This window comes from Silurus meridionalis, chromosome 1 (genome assembly GCF_014805685.1).
Source record: "Silurus meridionalis isolate SWU-2019-XX chromosome 1, ASM1480568v1, whole genome shotgun sequence".
Classification (NCBI taxonomy): Eukaryota; Metazoa; Chordata; class Actinopteri; order Siluriformes; family Siluridae; genus Silurus; species Silurus meridionalis.
The window spans coordinates 31,585,594-31,604,311 of NC_060884.1; the positions used below are offsets into that span (position 1 = coordinate 31,585,594).

Here is an 18,718-nt window from a genome sequence, read left to right on the forward strand (position 1 = left end):
GCATTATAAATGCTTCAGACTGAATAAACAGTCTGAAGAAGGACAAACTATTATTAGTAAAAGAATTATTGAAACTAGTAAAACATTCAGTGTTAAATCTTGGCTGTTGAGCTGAAACCCTCCATATGTTATGTTCTGATATTTAATCACTTCCCATCAGAGATTTCATTTTATTGAGGTTTTTGCAATTGATGAATCCACCCACATTCTGGATCACAAAAAACGATATCCAGAAACACAACCTTTACAGATACTGTAACTCCACAGGATCTGATTTCTTATATACAGCTTATGGGACACATGCTTGAGGGTCAGAATGAAGGCTCTCAGCATTTCCATGTGCTAGTTAAGAACTTTCGAACACTGGTCTTCGTACGTTCTTCCAGGAAAAGGATTGTTTCAAACTTATTCAACTCAGTTTGATTTCTATAGCCCTTTAAACAATGCACATAGTCTCAAAGCAGCTTTACAGAATGTACAAACTATAGAACAAAGTTCCCTTTTATTTAAATGTATGCGTATTTATCTCTAGTGAGTTAGCCGAGAAATAAGGGAGGCGAGAAATAACTCCTTTACATGGAATTAGGAACAAACCGTGAAAGGATCCAGACTCAAAATCTAAATGAAACTAAAACTATTACTCTTCCTAGCTCATTTAGAGAACTTACTAGCTATTAGCTCAATAGCTAGAGGTGTTTTTTACACTCCAGGAGACTGATTCTGATCGGATTAAACACTGAGACTTTACACTTTTATACTACTAATATATGACTTTCTTTAAGCTGAACAGTTCTACATTACGTCATTATAGCTGATGTGTGATTGCCTTCAATTTCTCCACACTGTGCTTGAAGTATTCTGTACATATCCTCGGGTTTTATACCTTCGTTCACAAAAACTTCAGCACCACACGTTAGGGGTGTAACGGTACACAAAAGTCACGGTCACGGTTCGGTTCAATTTCAGTATGGGGAGTGCAAAACATAAAATTGCTTGACATTTTTTTATCAATGTACTTTATTTTTAATATTTGTAAACAACATTTAACAGTTTATCTTTTAAAACAGTTGCAATAAAAATGTCTGCTGGGTTAAATATATAAAAAATAATATTTTATAATAAAAAAACATTGAATAAATCCAATTAATAATGCAATACACCTTTTTACATTGATAAAACTGAGTAATTAATTTATTTGGCACACATTTAAATGATTAAATACAATACAATTAATTGATATTTTTAATTAAATAGTTTATATTTGTTAGACCCCATTTAGTAATACAGATTGTGTGTGTGTGTGTGTGTGTGTGTGTGTGTGTGTGTGTGTGTGTGTGTGTGTGTGTGTGTGTGTGTGTGTGTGTGTGTGTGTTTTCTAAAGATATGATCTACTTAGCTGTCCTACTTATTTCAGTATTCCTTAACAAATGTCTACATTCCTACCATCCTTCATTCATTTACTCCCTCTTCTTTTTGTTTTTTCGGCTGCTCCCATTAGGGGTCGCCACAGCGCATCATTTGTCTCCATACCCCCCTGTCCTCTACATTTGCTTCTTTCAACCCAACTACCTGCATATCTTCACTCACCACATCCATTAACCTCCTTCTTGGTCCTCTTTTTTTTCCTCCTTCCTGGTGGCTCCATCCTCAGCATTATCTTACCAATACACCCCATGTCCCTTAACTGCACATATCCTACATGCCTCTAATAAACTCGTTTCTAATCTTGTCCATCGTTGTCACTCCAAATGAAAATCTCAGCATCTTTAATTCTGCTACCTCCAGCTTCACCTCCTGTCTTTTACTCAAAGCCACAGTCTCTAAACCATACAAAATAGCAGGTCTCACCACAGTCCATTCGTTCTGTTCTTGTCCATCAACCTGTCACCACTGCAAACAGGAAAGGGCTCAGAGCCGATCCTTGATGCAGTGCAATCACCATATTGAACCGGTCTTTCGTTCCTACTGCACACTTCACTGCTGTCACACTGTCCTCATACATGTCCTGCACCACCCTCACATACTTCTCTGACACACATGACTTCCTCATACAATACCACAACTCCTCTCTCCACCCTGTCGTACACTTTCTCTAAATCCACAAACACACAATGCAACTCCTTCTGACCTTCTCTATACTTCATCAACATTTTTAAAGCAAATAATGCGTCTGTGGTGCTCTTCCTCATCCTGGACCATACTGCTGCTCCCAGATGGTCACCTCTTCTCTCAGCCTGGCTTCCACTACTCTTTCCCATAACTTCATGGTGTGACTGATCATCTTTATTATCCTGTAGTATCTATTTACACGAGGTTTATTAATATAAAATGTGGTCAGAACAGCAGGGTCATGATCACAGCATCCAAAATCTGAATCCAGAGACCAGGCAAGAGTAAAAGTTACAAAAATATCGTCAACCTCAAAAACACAAAAGCATGGCAATGGGCAGAAATCCAGCCCAAACCACAGGCCTAAACATAAAGCATATTTACAAAAACACGACTCATAAGTACAAAGTCTGCAGGCAAACTTTAGGGTAAAGCAACTAGGTTTAAGTTTATATGATTTTCATGATGTTGTGAACATGACATATGAAGAATGACAGAAGAAGACCCTCTGGCACACGGGTGCGGAATAATCTAGATTATTATTCAGTGATATTTTCATAGTGTGGATCTAATTGGAAGCTGACAGGGTGCATACTCTGATAGGTAGCTTCTGGGTCATTTTCATGATCTTCATTAGTCTGAAATGACAAAAAAAGAGTCTTAGAACGTTAAAATATTTGATCAAATAAAATAAGGTTTTATTTTAAATGGACCGATTGTATTTTGTATTATCATTTCAAATTTCCATTATATAATATTATAATAGCACCAAAGAATAAAACAAAAATATAAATGAGTTCAATGGAATGAAACTCTGTACCCACCTCTCTGAACATGTGTGTTACTGTTTCAGGTCCTACATGGAAACACAGGTGATGAAAGAACAAGGGTTACTTTTGTTGTTGTTATAACACCACAAATCCTTTGTTAATTAGTAAATCAGAGCAGAGTTGGAAATGAACCAGTCCTACATTTTGCTGTTATTCTCTATAATCTTGTGTGACCTTTATTATTGTTTATTCATATATTTACTGAAAATAGTGAGAATGTTAATGCTAGTGTTTTTTTTTTTCATAAACAATTTTTTTAATCTAACCCAGCCATTAGTGTTGCACAAGCCAGTGCACTCTTAGTGCCGGTCCCAAGCCCGGATAAATGGGGAGGGTTGCGCTATGAAGGACATCCAGTGTAAAAAGTGTCAAATCAAATATGTGGCTTACGAACCAGAATTTTATACCGGATCAGTTGAGGCCCGGGTTACCAACGACCACCAAAGGTATAATTAGCCAACAGGGTACCGGTGGAAATTGGGCTACTGTTGGCCGAAGGAAGAGAAGGAGAGGAGGAAGACATAAACAAAGACAGCAGGAAAAGGAGAAGTGTAGGAGAGTGGAGGTTCAGGTTCTATGACTGGTAAAGGGAGAGAGGGAGCTGATATGATGGAGAGGAGAAAGGTAGATATGTTGTGTGTTCAGGAGACCAAGTGGAAAGGGAGTAAGACCAGGAATATTGGAGGTGTTTAAACTGTTCCATCATGGTGTGGATGGAAAGAGAAATGGTGTAGGGGTGATTCTGAAGGAAGAGTACAGTAAGAGTGTAGTGGAGGTTAAGAGAGTTTCTGATAGGGTGATAAACGTGAAGCTGGAAGTTAAAGGGATGATGATAAATGTCATCAGTGCCTTTGCTCCGCAAGTGGGCTGTGAGATGGAGGAGAAGGAAAAGTTCTGGAGTTGAATGAAGTGGTAGAAGGTGTACCTAGGAATAAACGATTGGTGACTGGGGCAGATTTCAATGGGCATGTAGGTGAAGGGAACAGAGGTGATGAGGAGGTGATGGAAGGTATGGCCTTAAGGAGAGGAATGTGGAAGGGCAGATGGTGGTAGATTTTGTGAAAAAGGATGGAAATGGCAGTGGTGAACATTTATTATAAGAAAAAGGAGGATCATAGAGTGACGTATAAGAGTGGTGGAGAGTGCACACAGGTGGACTATGTTCTATGTAGGAGATGCAACTTCAAGGGATTGGAGACTGTAAGGTGTTGGCAGGGGACAGTGTAGCTAGACAGCATTGGATGGTGGTCTGTAGGATGGTTTTGGAGGTGATGAAGGAGAGGAGGAGAGTGAGGACTGAAAGAAGAATAAGATGGTGGAAACTGAAGGAGGAAGACTGTAGTGTGAGGTTCAGGGAAGAGGTCAGACAGGGGCTCAGTGGTGGTAAAGAGGTGCTGGATGATTGGGCAACTACTGCAGGAGTGATGAGGCAGCTAGAAAGGTACTTGGTGTGACATCTGGAAATAGAAAGTAAGACAAAGAGACGTGGTGGTGAAATGAGAAGGTGCAGGAGAGCATCAGGAGAAAGAGGTTGGAAAAAAAGAATTGGGATGAACAAAGTGATGAGAAAAGTAGGCAGGAGTACAAGGAGATGCAGCAGCAGGTAAGGTACTTGGTGTGACATCTGAAAATAGAAATGAGGACAAAGAGACATGGTGGTGGAATGAGGAAGTGCTTAACAAGAGTTTCGAAGCTGAGAGGATGCCTGAGGAATGTAGAAGGAGTTTGCTGGTAGGGATTGTTCAGAATAAGGGAGACGTGCGATTGAGAATGCTGAGGATGGAGATGCCAGGATGGAGGAAAAGAGAAAGACCAAGGATGTGGTGAAGAAAGAGATGCAGGTAGTTAGTTTAAAGGAGGCAGATGTAGAGGACAAGCAACATGACCCCGTAGCAAAACTGATACGGAAACGGAAAGTAAGCCCTTGCCACCAAATGCGCCTCATGGCACGAGAGGAATAAAAAAAAACCCTGAAAATACCTCACTGAGGCAGCCCTCCTCTCTCTCTTTGCCCTTTTTTCGTCCCCACTCCATGGAAACTAGGCCAGTCCTCCTAAGACAGGCCTTTCTGTACTTCTCCTCTTTATCCCCTCTCTCACTGTTTTTGTTTTATCTCTTCTACAGGTCAGTAATCACAGGTGTGGGAAAAAGGCCTTCTGGTGCTTTGGGGAATCTGGGCATTTTTAATAATAATGCTGAAAGTGTGATGGTAGGGACGTTGGAACGCTTGGAAAAGAAGACTTTCAGGACATATTTCAGCAGTGTCAGAACCTCTGGGAGCGCTGTATTGTATACCACCTCATAAAAATTCAGTTCAGGTGTGTGCACGCGTTAAAGGATCTCTGGATAGTTCAAATGAATGAAATGGTAACGCAAGTGTATGTGTGTGTGTGTGTGTGTGTGTGTGTGTGTGTGTGTGTGTGTGTGTGTGTGTGTGTGTGCATGTCTGTGCATACCTTGTGTGTTTAACTTGTGTCTTTTTAGGAGAATCACAACAAAGATTCCAATCAGCAACAGGAGCAGACTCACAGACACGGCGATCACAGTGGAAGCCGGAAATCCTGGAAGTGTACACAAATACACAATCAGCTTCCCGTCACGTGATCATCATTCAAAAGTATCATAATGTCATTCATTTAAAAACATGCATTTTGACTATAGGTGCGATGTTTGTTTTATTCTTAGAATCTTAAGAAAACATTTCATCTCAGACATAATTTTATTATGAGCTTTAAATTTAGCCCTCTAGGAAACAAAAATCCACTTAAGGAGAAATGGGGCGGGGACGGACCCAGTACTAACCAATAGAAATGCTTAAAACTCACCTGTAACGGTCAGGTTGATCCGTGTAAAATAAACCTTGTATCCATAATCAAATTTCCAGGCTACTTCAGCTCCACACCAGTATTCATTAGAGTCCTGCTCAGTCACGTGCTTGATGCTTACAGTGAAGATTTGGTTCTCTCTGTCATCATACATGGTGATTTTCCCCACTTTTAAAAATCTTCTACTTTCTTTAACGGTTGCCGTATACAGACAGGCAGCCAAGTTGGGTCTCTTGCAGAGAAACTTTGGGGAACTCTTGAGGAACTCGGGGTATTTACAGTAGATACTCAGTTCTCCTCCTACATAGACAGTTTTACTGATGGACTTCTCATAGGAAGCATCTGCAAACCACAACCAATCAGATCTTATATTTTTATCTATAGTATATATCACATTCTGACAAATCAGTACAGTAAATCTAGAGACGTTTTGGGACGTTCGTCATCTTATAACAGACTGATATAACAATAATACTAATAATAATACATTTTATTTATGGGCGCCTTACATACAATTAAAACAAAAATGTTTATGGACAAATATTTAAAATAATAAAACACTATAGAACCAATAAGAAGTATGTATACAATATCAGTGATGTATCATCAAACATGGAGGTGGAAGCTTAATGATTTGTGGTTGTTTTAGAGCAAAGAAGGTTGGAGACTTATTCTAGGTGAAAAAAGCCAACATGGCAACCATTCCCTACTTCAGCACCATGCAATTCCATCTGGACTGCGGCTCATTGGAACCCACTTCACCATACAACATGAAAATGAGCCGAAGCATATGTCCAAGTTTTATTTTATGGAGCAAAGAGTCGGCTGGAGTGATATTTATCATGGAATGACCTGCCGGGTCACCGCACCAAAATCCTATTAAGCTGCTCTGGGATGAACTGAATTGTAAAGAAATCTCCAACTAGTGAATATCTTAGTTCAGCAAGTTTTACTAGAAGCATGGCAGTGTTTTAGCTGTTCTTCATGCTAAGGGAGAATTTTTAGAAGAAAATTCGGTGTAACATCTGAACATTTATATATTTGTTGGGTTAAAGTAAATCTTAATGATGTTACATTACCGCGTAACTGTTGTAAAGATGCCAAAAGCACATGCATGTGTGTCTCTCAAAAACCATCAAAAACTTGGTGTGTCCAAACTTTTAACAGCCACAGTTCATGTTCATGTATTAACAACTAGTGTATCAGCTACTCACATTCTGTGACGTTCAGCTTCACTACAGTGTAGATCTCTATTTGATCAGACGCAGCAACAGCACATGCGTACGTCCCAGTGTCCTCTATAATCAGCTCTCTGATAAACACACTGAAGAATCCTGCACTTCTGTTGTCATGAATTGAGAATCTGCCATCATGTGACCATTCACTGTGTGCTTCAGTGTTTATGTGTTTAATACTCCACTGATCTGTTCTGATCTTCCAGAAAGATTTGGGTTTGTGTTTGTATTGATCCTCGTATCTGCACTTGATGTTGCTTCTTGTCCCTGCATATGCAGTCACTTCTCTAGAGTCAGAACTTCCTGCTTAAAATGAATTGTAAGTAATTAAAAACCTGTATGTAATTAAGAAAATCCTGGTGATTTGCAGGAAAATAATGATCTTCTACGTTTCTCAGATCAGAAATGAAATTCTCAATTTCGCATTCAATGACTTACACAATAAACTGATGCTGAGATGTTTTGGGAGTTAAATCTATTCAGGTGAAACCAATAGAATATATTTTGATCAACATGAACATAAATAACTGATAATGTAGAAAACAGCAGACACAATCGAGTAAATGAATGTACAAAAGGATTCGCAATTCGATCAACGCGATAATAAAATGTTTTTATGATGAGCACAAGTGATGTGAAGGTCGAACAAGTAGTTTTGAGAATTTCATTTCTGATCTGAGAAACGCTCCAAAAGCGACTGAGAAAAACTGTAATAACGGAACAAATGATGATCAAAGCTGTAGTTAGAGAAAATGATTTAACGTTTTCTGACCGATCAGAATTCAGCATTAATCAGTGCTCTGGTATGTAATAAATGTAATATATGAATTTAACATTCTATTGTTTGTATTATGACTGTGGTGAATGAACGTTCAAGAAGATCAAGAGAAGGTAGTGGTGAGAGACTCACCTTTCTTAATCTCCAGTTCCAGTGTGTAATTGTTCATCAGTACATTCCAATGATCACCACACCGGTACGTCCCAGTGTCCTCTACAGTGAGCTCTCTGATCATCACCCAAAACTCTGCTGATTTGGTGTCATCAAACAACGAATATCTTCCGGAAGTTACCCACATGTTTTTATCTTTTGTCTTTATTTTGTCTGAACAGGCTGGCCATGAACCCTTACAGAAAGATTTTAGGTTTTGTGTGTATTCTGTATTATACTTGCACTTGATCAGGACTCCACCTCCTGAATATCCTGTTACTTTCTTGGAGGCTCCTCCATCTAACAAAACACCAAATATCCATCTGATCAAAAATCTTTCCTTGTTACACTGCTGCTGATTATAAAGAGCATTTCTTTACCTGAGATCAGACAGAGGGTGAAGATGAAGAGGAGGATCGTCATCCTGAGTTCAGGCTCCCACTGTGACTCCACTCGACAAAGATATTAATGGGTTTGTTTGTTTCAGCACGCCTGACCGTCTCTGTCTCAGTGTGTCAGTATACATTGTGCATTAACCACTTCCTTTTTTTGGGTCGCACTGTGAGGAGTTGCCAATTTCTCCGAAAAAAAAAGAGGTGTTAAGAATATGTGCGTGAGAAAGTATGTATGTACGTGAGGCAACTTCAAATCAATTCAAACGGTCACAATTTGCTCATTTGTAAAATATGGTGCAACTCTGTTATTGATTTACTTCAAATCGCAACAAAATACAAAATATAGGAGTATATGCAAATGTATATGCAAATAAACATATTAATCTATAACCAAGATGAGGTGAATAAATTGATGAATGCTTGTACTGTAGTAGTAGTTTTTTGTGTTGTTTTACTTTGTAAATTCTGTCATTTTACTTTTACTTAAGTAAGTTTTGTTTGTAATATTGTACTTAACCACATTTAAAATCATATCTGTTACTGAGTAAAATAAAGAAATACAAATAATACAAGGGAAAATACTGCACTGATTATTAGGTGGAGAACAAACACAAACTCACAAGTCAAGTTTATTTCTTTAGCGCTTTTCACAATGGACATTGTCTCAAAGCAGCTTTACAGAATATAACAGTAAAGGTGAACGATGTGTATTTACAGTTGTGTTCAAAATTATTCAACCCCCAATGCTGTAAATGGTTTTAAGGAATTTAGTGTACATTTGTAATTGTATTCAGAATGAAATCCTACAAGGACTTCTTAAAGAACCATATGCAACTAAAATGACATCAATTAGTTTTGTAATACAGTAGTAAATGTTTCTTTTGTGAATTCTTCATTGACATAATTATTCAACCCCTTAAAGACTACCACTCTGAAGAACAGAGGTTCAATGAAGTGTTTTTAATCAGGTATTGAAAACACCTGTGGATATCAGGGAGCAGCAATAAAGCCTAATAAGCACCAATTAGGCAGCTTTAAAATGACTGTGATACTCAGCTCCTTTTAGACATTTACTGGTGTGGTTACAAACATGGTGAGGTCAAGAGAATGGTCCAGGAAGACAAGAGAACAGGTGATTACTCTTCACAGGAAGGGCAATGGCTATAAGAAGATTGCAAAGATGTTAAACATACCAAGAGACACCATAGGAAGCATCATTCGCAAATTCAAGGCAAAGGGCACTGTTGAAACGCTACCTGGTCGTGGCAGAAAGAAGATGCTGACTTCGACTGCTGTGCGCTACCTGAAGCGTAGAGTGGAGAAAAGTCCCCGTGTGACTGCTGAGGAACTGAGAAAAGATTTGTCAGATGTGGGTACTGAAGTTTCTGCTCAGACAATACGGCGCACCCTGCGTAATGAAGGCCTCCATGCCAGAACTCCCAGGCGCACCCCCTTGCTGTCCCCAAAGAATAAGAAGAGTCGACTGCAGTATGCCAAAAGTCATGTGGACAAACCACAGAAGTTTTGGGATAGTGTTCTGTGGACTGATGAAACAAAATTAGAACTGTTTGGGCCCATGGATCAACGCTATGTTTGGAGGAGGAAGAACAAGGCCTATGAAGAAAAGAACACCTTGCCTACTGTGAAGCATGGCGGGGGGTCAATCATGCTTTGGGGCTGTTTTGCTTCTGCAGGTACTGGGAAGCTTCAGCGTGTGCAAGGTACCATGAATTCTCTTCAGTACCAGGAGATATTGGATGACAATGTGATGCAGTCCGTCACAAACCTGAGGCTTGGAAGACGTTGGACCTTTCAACAGGACAATGATCCCAAGCATACCTCCAAGTCCACTAGAGCATGGTTGCAGATTAAAGGCTGGAACATTTTGAAGTGGCCATCGCAGTCACCAGACTTAAATCCGATTGAGAACCTCTGGTGGGACTTAAAGAAAGCAGTTGCAGTGCGCAAGCCTAAGAATGTGACTGAACTGGAGGCTTTTGCCCATGATGAATGGGCAAAGATAACCGTAGATCGCTGCAAGACACTTGTGTCAAGCTATGCTTCACGTTTAAAAGCTGTTATAACTGTAAAAGGATGTTGTACTAAGTACTAAGATTGAATGTCACTTGGGGGTTGAATAAAACTGATAATGATGTGAGCTCAGAAAAGACATTTGTGGTTATTTCATTATAAATGTTATGTTATATTTGTCTGACCTACACGTGCCTCTTTGATTTAATTGTAAGCAGGATGACTGAATGATCATAATCAATGTCAAACCGACCAAAACAATCAATTTCAGTGGGGGTTGAATAATTTTGAACACAACTGTATCTCTAAAGAGCAGCCATGGTGACTGTGACAAGGAAAAACTCCCTTAGATGTTATGAGGAAGAAACCTTGAGAGAAACCCGACTCAAAAGGGGAACCCATCCTCATTTGAGTGAGATAGAAAGATGGAGATGGATTAATACAGGGCAATGATTTCTGATTTCTCAATCTGTGTTTGCGATATCTCTCATTATCATAAATGACATTACAACAGAAGATTTTTATTTACTCCATAAATCGCATTGGACTTAAGTCCTGGACTGGACTGTAAGTTGACTCAGAACTACAATTCGCTTCTGATCCTCATCACTGTACCCCGCATCATTGTATATCTGCAATAAATGGACTTTCGATGCAACCCAGGTGAGGATGGGTTCCCTCTTGAGTCTGGTTCCTCTCAAGGTTTCTTCCTTATGCCATTTCGGGGAGTTTTTCCTTCACCACAGTCGCCACCGGCTCTCTTATCAGGGACAAACTTACTTATAAAGAGCATTTTTTATCACCACATTATAATTAAAAAGTATTAAAACATGACTCCACAAGAAATCTGAAATCTGACCGTAAGTTCAGCACACCCCCACAGATGATTGTTCAGTTTGACAATCGAATACTTCAGAAGCCAAATCAATGCTGTGAATTTTTTTTTGTATGTTCTTCAAAATCTGTCTGAACAGTTTTCTTAAGAGGGTCTTATCCTGCTTGAAGAATTGCCACTGCAATGAGGGAATAACGTTGCCATGAAATTGAATACTTGGTCTACATCAATGTATAGGTAGGTGATAGATATCAAAGTGACATCCACATGAAAGCTGAAACCCAAAGCATATGCCAGCTTGCCTCTTTCCCATAATACATCCTGGAACCATCTAGCGTTGGACGGTATACCGGTTCATACCGGATACCGGTGTTTATTTTTGTTATGATATGAATTATTAGTATACCGCAATACTGGTGTGTCACTTAAACAGCTGTTGTGTATGTTTCTTTTCACTGTTGCACTGGTGAGGGCACAGCTGGATGTCTTACTAAGCGTGACGGTGAAGATGGATAGGATAGACATTGACGCAAACGGCGCGGGACAAGATTTAATTAGTGAATCCGAATGCAGACGGTTAAATATTCGTGTGTGTGGGATGCAGGAGAATACATTTATTTGCGGGACTCCCTCAATATAGTCTTAAAAATCTATTTTAAAAAATGTTTACTATGAAAAATGTTACATTTGTTTCTTTGTTCCATTTCAACAAATAAACTATGTATCTTTTTTATGATAAGAAATAAACTATGTATCATTTCACACCTCACACTTCGTTATTGCACTAATGGACTGTTTACACGTAAAACTTATGCTCATATGCGCTACCAACTGTTTATTTACAGTACCAACTGTTTACATATGCATCTTGCACTAAAACACTTCATTGTATATATTTACCTGATTTCTGTTTATATTAATAGCCATATATTTTGTTTACAGCACATATCCTTCTGTGTATATTATGTTCATAGTACATACACATATGTAAACTACTTCTTTAATATCATTTTATTTAATTTATGTAAATTATGTAAACACTATATATCCTGCACTTGCTGCTATTGCACTTCTGGTTAGAACTAAGCTGCATTTCGTTGCCTTGTTCTTGTTCATGTGTAATGACAATAAAGTTGAATCTAATCTAATCTAATCTAATCTAATCTACTGATAGCACAATAGCAACAATGGCAACTAAAATAAAATAGAAGGATTTACAGGCACGAGGTCAGAAGCGAACTCTCGCGTGGTTCACGTGCGGTAACTACTAGAGCACAAAGAGGCACAACGTGTAAAGCGCAGCACAGCGGAGAATCGCTGAGTGCTACAGATATCACTCCGTTATTAAAGAAAGGAATAAACAACACAACAAAACCTTGGCCTGTTTTTTATAGCGTTTCAGATGTTCTGAAAACTTCCTTGTTCATGTCCGTGGTGATCATTAACACAAAAAGTCAAACCTAATTCAAACGTAACATTTGTTTACTTTCTATTTTGTTTTTATTCATATTCAAAAGGGAAGCAAGTGTAACAATCAAAAGTAAAAATGTAAATATTGCGGACGAGAGCAGGAGAAAATAACACATTTTTTTGCGGGACATAACCTTGCGGGAGCTTTCATGAAGGTTTGGTTGGTAAAAAAGAATACTGTGTAGAACTTGAAGAAATCGTATTATTAATGCAAGTTGCACACATTTTCTTTTTATTTGTTGAGATATTATGTATTTAAGTTGCATGCTGTTCAGTTGTTAAAGAAGTCTAAACTTTGCAGTTCTAGGGCAAGGGGATTGTTTACATTGTGTAGTTTGCCAGTTGGTTTACAAAACATGGTTATGTCATTGTTTAATGTAATTTTGTACAATCGTCTGCTTTTCTACATTATTACAGTATAAAATACATTATACGACTTTCTCCTAAATAGTCGTAACCCCCAAAACATCTGGGGTCAAAATCTGTCAATCTTCTCTTCTTCACATTGTCTTGAATGAATGAATTGTGCAGATGAATCTTTTCAGAATGAAGGTGCGTGGACATCATCAGATCCAGAGACACATTTTAGATGAAATTAGAGCCATTATTGTGAACTATGTTGTCAATCAGGGACTCACAATGGGTGAGGCGAGTTGGAGGGTACAGCGAAATTTTGAGAGTTCAACTGTGTCTTCAATAATTCAAACATTTCGTACAAAGAACAGGTAGGTAATCCACCAGTGTGGACTGTGCTGTAATACTGTATATACATTCTGTAACACACAAACACATGTAAGTATATCTGTATTACATTAGTGTATTTGTTCCACACAGAACCGCAAGATTACCTCATAGGGGTGGCAGAGGACTTTTTGCACCATGGTCAGAGCAATCAATGCCATTAGGCTAAGGGAAATACAGAGGGTCATTGTAGGAGACAACAATGTCTTTGACAACACCAAATCTGTTAGCGTCTCAACTATCGACAGGGTGTTGAAAAGACACCAGATACCATTTGAAGGGAATGGTGAAAATTGAAGAAGCTCCGCTACCAGTATGTACAGGTAAAACATCTATGAGTATACAGTAACTAATTTACATAAACATCTTATAGTGACTTATACTGTATACACTACAGTATGTGACCTGTATACATTTACTATTGCTGTAGGTAAAAAAATCTGCAATATGTGCACATTTGATATAACTGTATCTTGTGAAATGAAATGAAAATGCTAAACCAATTGGTTGTCTTCTGGGTTGTAGCGTGTAATGGAATTGGAGCTAACTTCATATACGTGGATGAGGCTGGCTTCAGTCTGCACAAAAGCAGAAGACGTGGTTGAAATGTCATCAGCCACAGAGCTGCTGTTAATCTGCCAGGCCACCGGGGAGGAAATATCACTATGTGTGCTGCTTTTTTAGAGCAAGATGTGCTAACTAATAATCCATCTGCACACCCAGAGAAAACTCATCATAACTAATCATGTCTTGCTTGAAGCGCCTAGAACAAGATATAAATCGTGGGGTGATCCTGCTCTCAGTAGCAGCTCCTAAGCTTTGGAATTCCCTCCCTCCTGATCTCAGACTATAATGTTTGCGGATGATGTTGTGATTTGGAGCCTCCAGGAAGGAGGAAAAGAGCAAGGCCAAAGAGGAGGTTTATGGATGTGGTGAGGAAAGACATGCAGGTAGTTGGTTTGAAAGAAGCAGATGTAGAGGACAGGGGGTATGGAGACGGATGATTCGCTGTGGAGACCCCTAGCCGAAAGAAGAAGAAAACAAGTATAAAGCTTAAAAAAGTCTGATTGTAGCATCTTCTCCCTGTTTAATTTTCGATAAACAGACACAGGCAGCCACAAATCCTCCAAGATTGTAAATTTTATTGAAGCTTTAAATACATACAGATGTTACACCATGGTCTCATAGTCCATCTCATTATACATCTCTTTCAGTCCCAAAAAGTTATTTGAATAAAGAAATTTTAAGTAAAATCAATGAAAAACTAAAAACATTCTGAGGAAATTGCATCATAACAGCATCAATATTGAATAATATATAAAGTTACTAACAAATAAAGAAAAGATTATTGTACACAATAAAACTAGTAAATTATCATTAATGTTCAATAGCAAAACAAGGTACACTTGACATTATTTTAATGAGCATATCCGTTGAGCTGAAAATCTTAATGCATTACTTTTTAACCATTGTGTTGGTGAAGATCTCTGAGATTCACAGGAGGTTCGTCCTATCTGGTCTTTCGAGATGTTTTTTTCCAGAATTGGTTTCAGATTGCAGCATCCTTTTACTATTGGATGCTTTGAAAAGATGACATGGAAATTATATATCCATGTTTACAAATTTCTGGGTCGAGGGTTACTCTTACTCATTCCAACGCCCTACCTCTGGATGGAGTTCTCTTTGATTGGAGACCACTCTGGGTGGTTCCACATCCAGATCTATGAAATTACTGGGCAACACAAGAACTTTGGATGGATTTGGACTGAAATTAAGTTGAACAGGCTGCTACAGTGGTTTAGAACCACAGGTAGTATTTAAGCACCCATCACTGCACACCTTATTGATGATGGAACTATAATGAATGTAAAGGATGTGTTAAGGATTGGTTCCCTTTTGAGTCTGGTTCCTCTCAAGGTTTCCTACTCCTACCAGCTCAGGGTGTTTTTGCTTCCCACAGTTACCACTGGCTCACTCTTTAGGAATAATCTTATACCCTCTGAACTGTATATCTTCACTTAGGCAAAAAGTCTAAAACAAGGTATTTCTCTAGAAAAGGAACAAAAAATACTAAATGAAATAAAACAGAAACATTCCAGAGGGAAGCTGGAGACAAGGTTGGAAACACAGGAAAGTAAACCACAAAGGTTCGAGTACAGAACATTAAGAAACAAGTAACAAACTGACACACAGCGGGAATTAAAATAGATGTAGTCAATAGTACACAGGTGGAGACAATCAGTAATCAGGGACGGGCAAAGGAACACACCGGAAACATCTGGTGGGGAAACAAAAGAAAGACAATGACAAAAACGAGTCCTGACCATGACCCCGAAATCTTGACACAATTGTTTCTAGGAATAGGCAAACAAGGTGGTCGCCTAGGCGCAACCAGCTGGGGGCGCCAATGAGAGCCCCCCTGCCCTGCTACCTCCCTTGACTATTTAAATTATATACCTGTTTTTCTGCTAAGGTTTAATAGACAGTACATTTTTACATACTTGAATTCAGGCAATTTAGCAATGATGACTAAATTAGTTTGACCCTTTTTTGGAGGGTTGCGAATTATTTGTACAGTGTGGGCGTGGAGCATTGTGGAGGGAGGGTGGAGCCATGTGAGGTGGCAATAGGAATCCCACCTAGGGTGCCAAAAAGGTTAGAAACGGCCCTGATTATTTTCATAAACCAAATAAACCATATAACCTTGCAGTGAATCTTACTGGTTTCTGGATCTGAACCAGTAAAACACATTGTATCAGAGAATCTCTTGTACACTAATCTGGATACATTTGAAAACAGCCTTTTCTTCTGAAAATGCTCCAAGTCCACACTGAAGCGTTTGAAAATGCTCGTGTCCCTGTAGTGCACGTGAGCGTAATTTTCGCCTGGTGTTTATTTACTACCCGTGTTAGGAAGTTTTCCTATCTAGCTCTAAGGACCAAATGTTAGGAAGTTTTCCTATCTAGCTTGAAGGACCATATAAGGATTCTCACTATCTGGTATGCGCTGATCAGGGGATTGCACTCGCCCCAGTGCATCAGTAAAAACACGATACAGGATTCAGAACACTCTACTTTACTGGGTATAGAATTGATTGTATATGAGGTGATTCTTGCTGTCTTCTGCTAGCTGCTGTTTAGTGGGTTGCGTGATGCAGAATGCATGCCACGGCTCCGTGTTCTGGCCTTTTATACTCTCGATGGGGGGACGGTGGACTGGGATGTCATAGATAGCTTGTCATTGCCTGGTAAACTGTATATCTGCCTCTAGTGGTGAAGCATGGAAATACAACTAAATAGGAATCCTTTCTTACACTGCACCCTAAATATGCATAGCATATTTGCTTCTAAATCTTAGCTAAAGGTCTGTCGGTTTGATCTTGGTGTCGTCTTCAATTGCTATCTCTGGTAGATTAATGAGTCGGGTAACTGGCTGTGTGTATAATCGACCTTTAACATTGACCTCTGCAGACCTTACTTGTCCATCTGCTCCAGGGAATGTCTTTGACACTCTCCTGATCAACCAAAGGGCTCGTGGTAACTGGGGATCAACAATCATAACAACAGACCCAACTGCAAGGGTTTTAGTCTCTGCATGTCATTTATGCCATAGTTGGAGATTGGGTAAAAAGTGTCTCACGAAGCTTGACCAGAAATGATCAGTGAGAACTTGACTTTGTCTCCATCTATGTCGTCCTATGGATTCGTCGGCAGGGTATATCACTTGAGGTAAAGAACTGTCTGGCCGCCCCATCTGCTACATTGGAGGAGACATAACCTAAAGGTTTGCTATTAAGGATTCCCTCTATCTCGATAAGTACTGTTTGAAGAACTTCTTCTGTTACTGTTTGTGCACCTACTACTGTACGGAGGGCATTTTTAATATTTTAATCTCTATTTCCCAGCTGCCACCTCGGTGAGGGGCATTAGGCGGGTTGAACAGAAATTCAATCCTTTGTTTGGCGAGATGCCGTTGAAGTTCCTGGCTGCAAATCTTTAAGGCATCTCTTAACTCTCTCTCTCCTCCCTGAAAGTTAGTGCCTTGGTCAGATATCAGGTGCCTCTGCGTGCTATAAATCTCCTCAAAACCATGAGGAAGGAATCAGTGTCTATAGCTGTGAGAAGCTCAATGTGTACACATTGTGTTGTAAGACCTTTAAAGATTATTCCCCATCTTTTCTCCAGATGTCTGCCTATTTTGATTGGGAAAGGTCCAAAACAATCCATACCAGTACTGTAGAAGGGTGGTTTGTGAAGTCTCAAGCGTGCTGGAGAAAGATCAGCCATTTTAGGGTCCTCAGGTTTAGCCTTCCACTTACAACATTCCATGCAGTTATGTTGGGATTTTCGAATTGCTTCATGACCTCTTAGTATCCAGACACTTCTCCTCAATTTAGCAAATACTCGTTCTGGTCCTGGGTGACACAGCTTACTATCATAGTTTTGAATGAGTAATTTGGTGGCTCGATGATGAGGGTCTAGGATAATGGGGTAAACTGTTTGGAGTTCTAAGCCTTTGGCCAACATAGGCGTCCTCCTACCTGTATAAGCTGACTGGTGTTGTCGAATTCTGGGGCTGAAGTGAGTAATCTACTTGTGGTGGATACTGGCTTACCAGAGTTTAGTTGTTCGTATTCCTCTGGAAAACTGTCTTGTTAAATGTTACGAAAAAGGAGATGTTCTGCTGTCACATAGTCCTTAGCTGTAGGTATACTAGGTTGATCTAAATTACTTTGACGGTGTTGAACTGTGGCTTCAACAAGGTCTTTCCTAGAATTGTACTCACTGGGATCTAAGGGCTTTGATGTTTGTGTGACACTGCAGAATATACTGGCTGTTCTTTCCACTTTATCTTCAGGGGTTTTAAGGGATGGCAGGATTGGCCAATCTGATTAATCTTAAAGTAAAAAGGGTGGGCCTTGACTCCACCTGTTAGGTGTAACAAGCTCTAGTCTCTTAATCTCTTCATTATATGCAACTGCCTTCACGGAATCTCTTGCCAACTGCCGTTCTATGCTTCTTAAGTTGGGCATAACAGAGTTCTTAGAGGCACAGGGTTGTGGCATATTAGCTTTCCTTAAAGGGGGAGTTGCGATTTACTCCATCTACCATCACCCTGGTTGTTCTGGTTTGTAATTAATCGATTGCCACTTGATCCTGCTTTGATCACGTAACTAATTTTTAATTTCTGTGTGGAATAGTATCACCTTGCGAGAGTCTCTCTGCATTCCGGGATAGTTCTTCCATTTGAGGAGTAATAGAGATGAGTAAACATCTTTGAGGCTGTAGCTGTTGCTGCAGAAAGTGTGTTGGGCCTTGT

At 39.4% G+C, this 18,718-nt stretch overlaps 1 protein-coding gene across 3 annotated transcripts; it reads right to left on the reverse strand.

The window, feature by feature from the left end:
* Positions 1 to 2,258: 2,258 nt before the first annotated feature.
* LOC124390098 (polymeric immunoglobulin receptor-like) lies at positions 2,259 to 8,547 on the reverse strand. Of its 3 annotated transcripts, none has more exons than XM_046855821.1 (7): positions 8,308 to 8,547; positions 7,910 to 8,227; positions 6,979 to 7,302; positions 5,765 to 6,106; positions 5,396 to 5,500; positions 2,934 to 2,965; positions 2,259 to 2,747 (listed from the first exon to the last, which is right to left on the reverse strand). In XM_046855821.1, exons 1-7 carry the CDS (start codon positions 8,348 to 8,350, stop codon positions 2,649 to 2,651), a joined length of 1,263 nt encoding a protein of 420 aa, XP_046711777.1. In that variant the 5' UTR covers positions 8,351 to 8,547; the 3' UTR covers positions 2,259 to 2,648. The 3 variants fall into 3 exon arrangements, with proteins under 3 accessions (XP_046711777.1, XP_046711769.1, XP_046711787.1); XM_046855813.1 differs by having other exon boundaries at positions 6,979 to 7,305; XM_046855831.1 differs by lacking the exon at positions 6,979 to 7,302.
* Positions 8,548 to 18,718: the final 10,171 nt, after the last annotated feature.

What these genes read in the sequence shown, in the direction of transcription:
- LOC124390098 (XM_046855813.1), bottom strand. Translation starts at nt 8,350, where the DNA reads ATGACGATCCTCCTCTTCATCTTCACCCTCTGTCTGATCTCAG. An exon ending in CACCCTCTGTCTGATCTCAG is followed by an intron (nt 8,228 to 8,307) that starts GTAAAGAAATGC and finishes GTGTTTTGTTAG; the next exon opens with ATGGAGGAGCCTCCAAGAAA. An exon ending in TAACACACATGTTCAGAGAG is followed by an intron (nt 2,748 to 2,933) that starts GTGGGTACAGAG and finishes TTGTCATTTCAG; the next exon opens with ACTAATGAAGATCATGAAAA.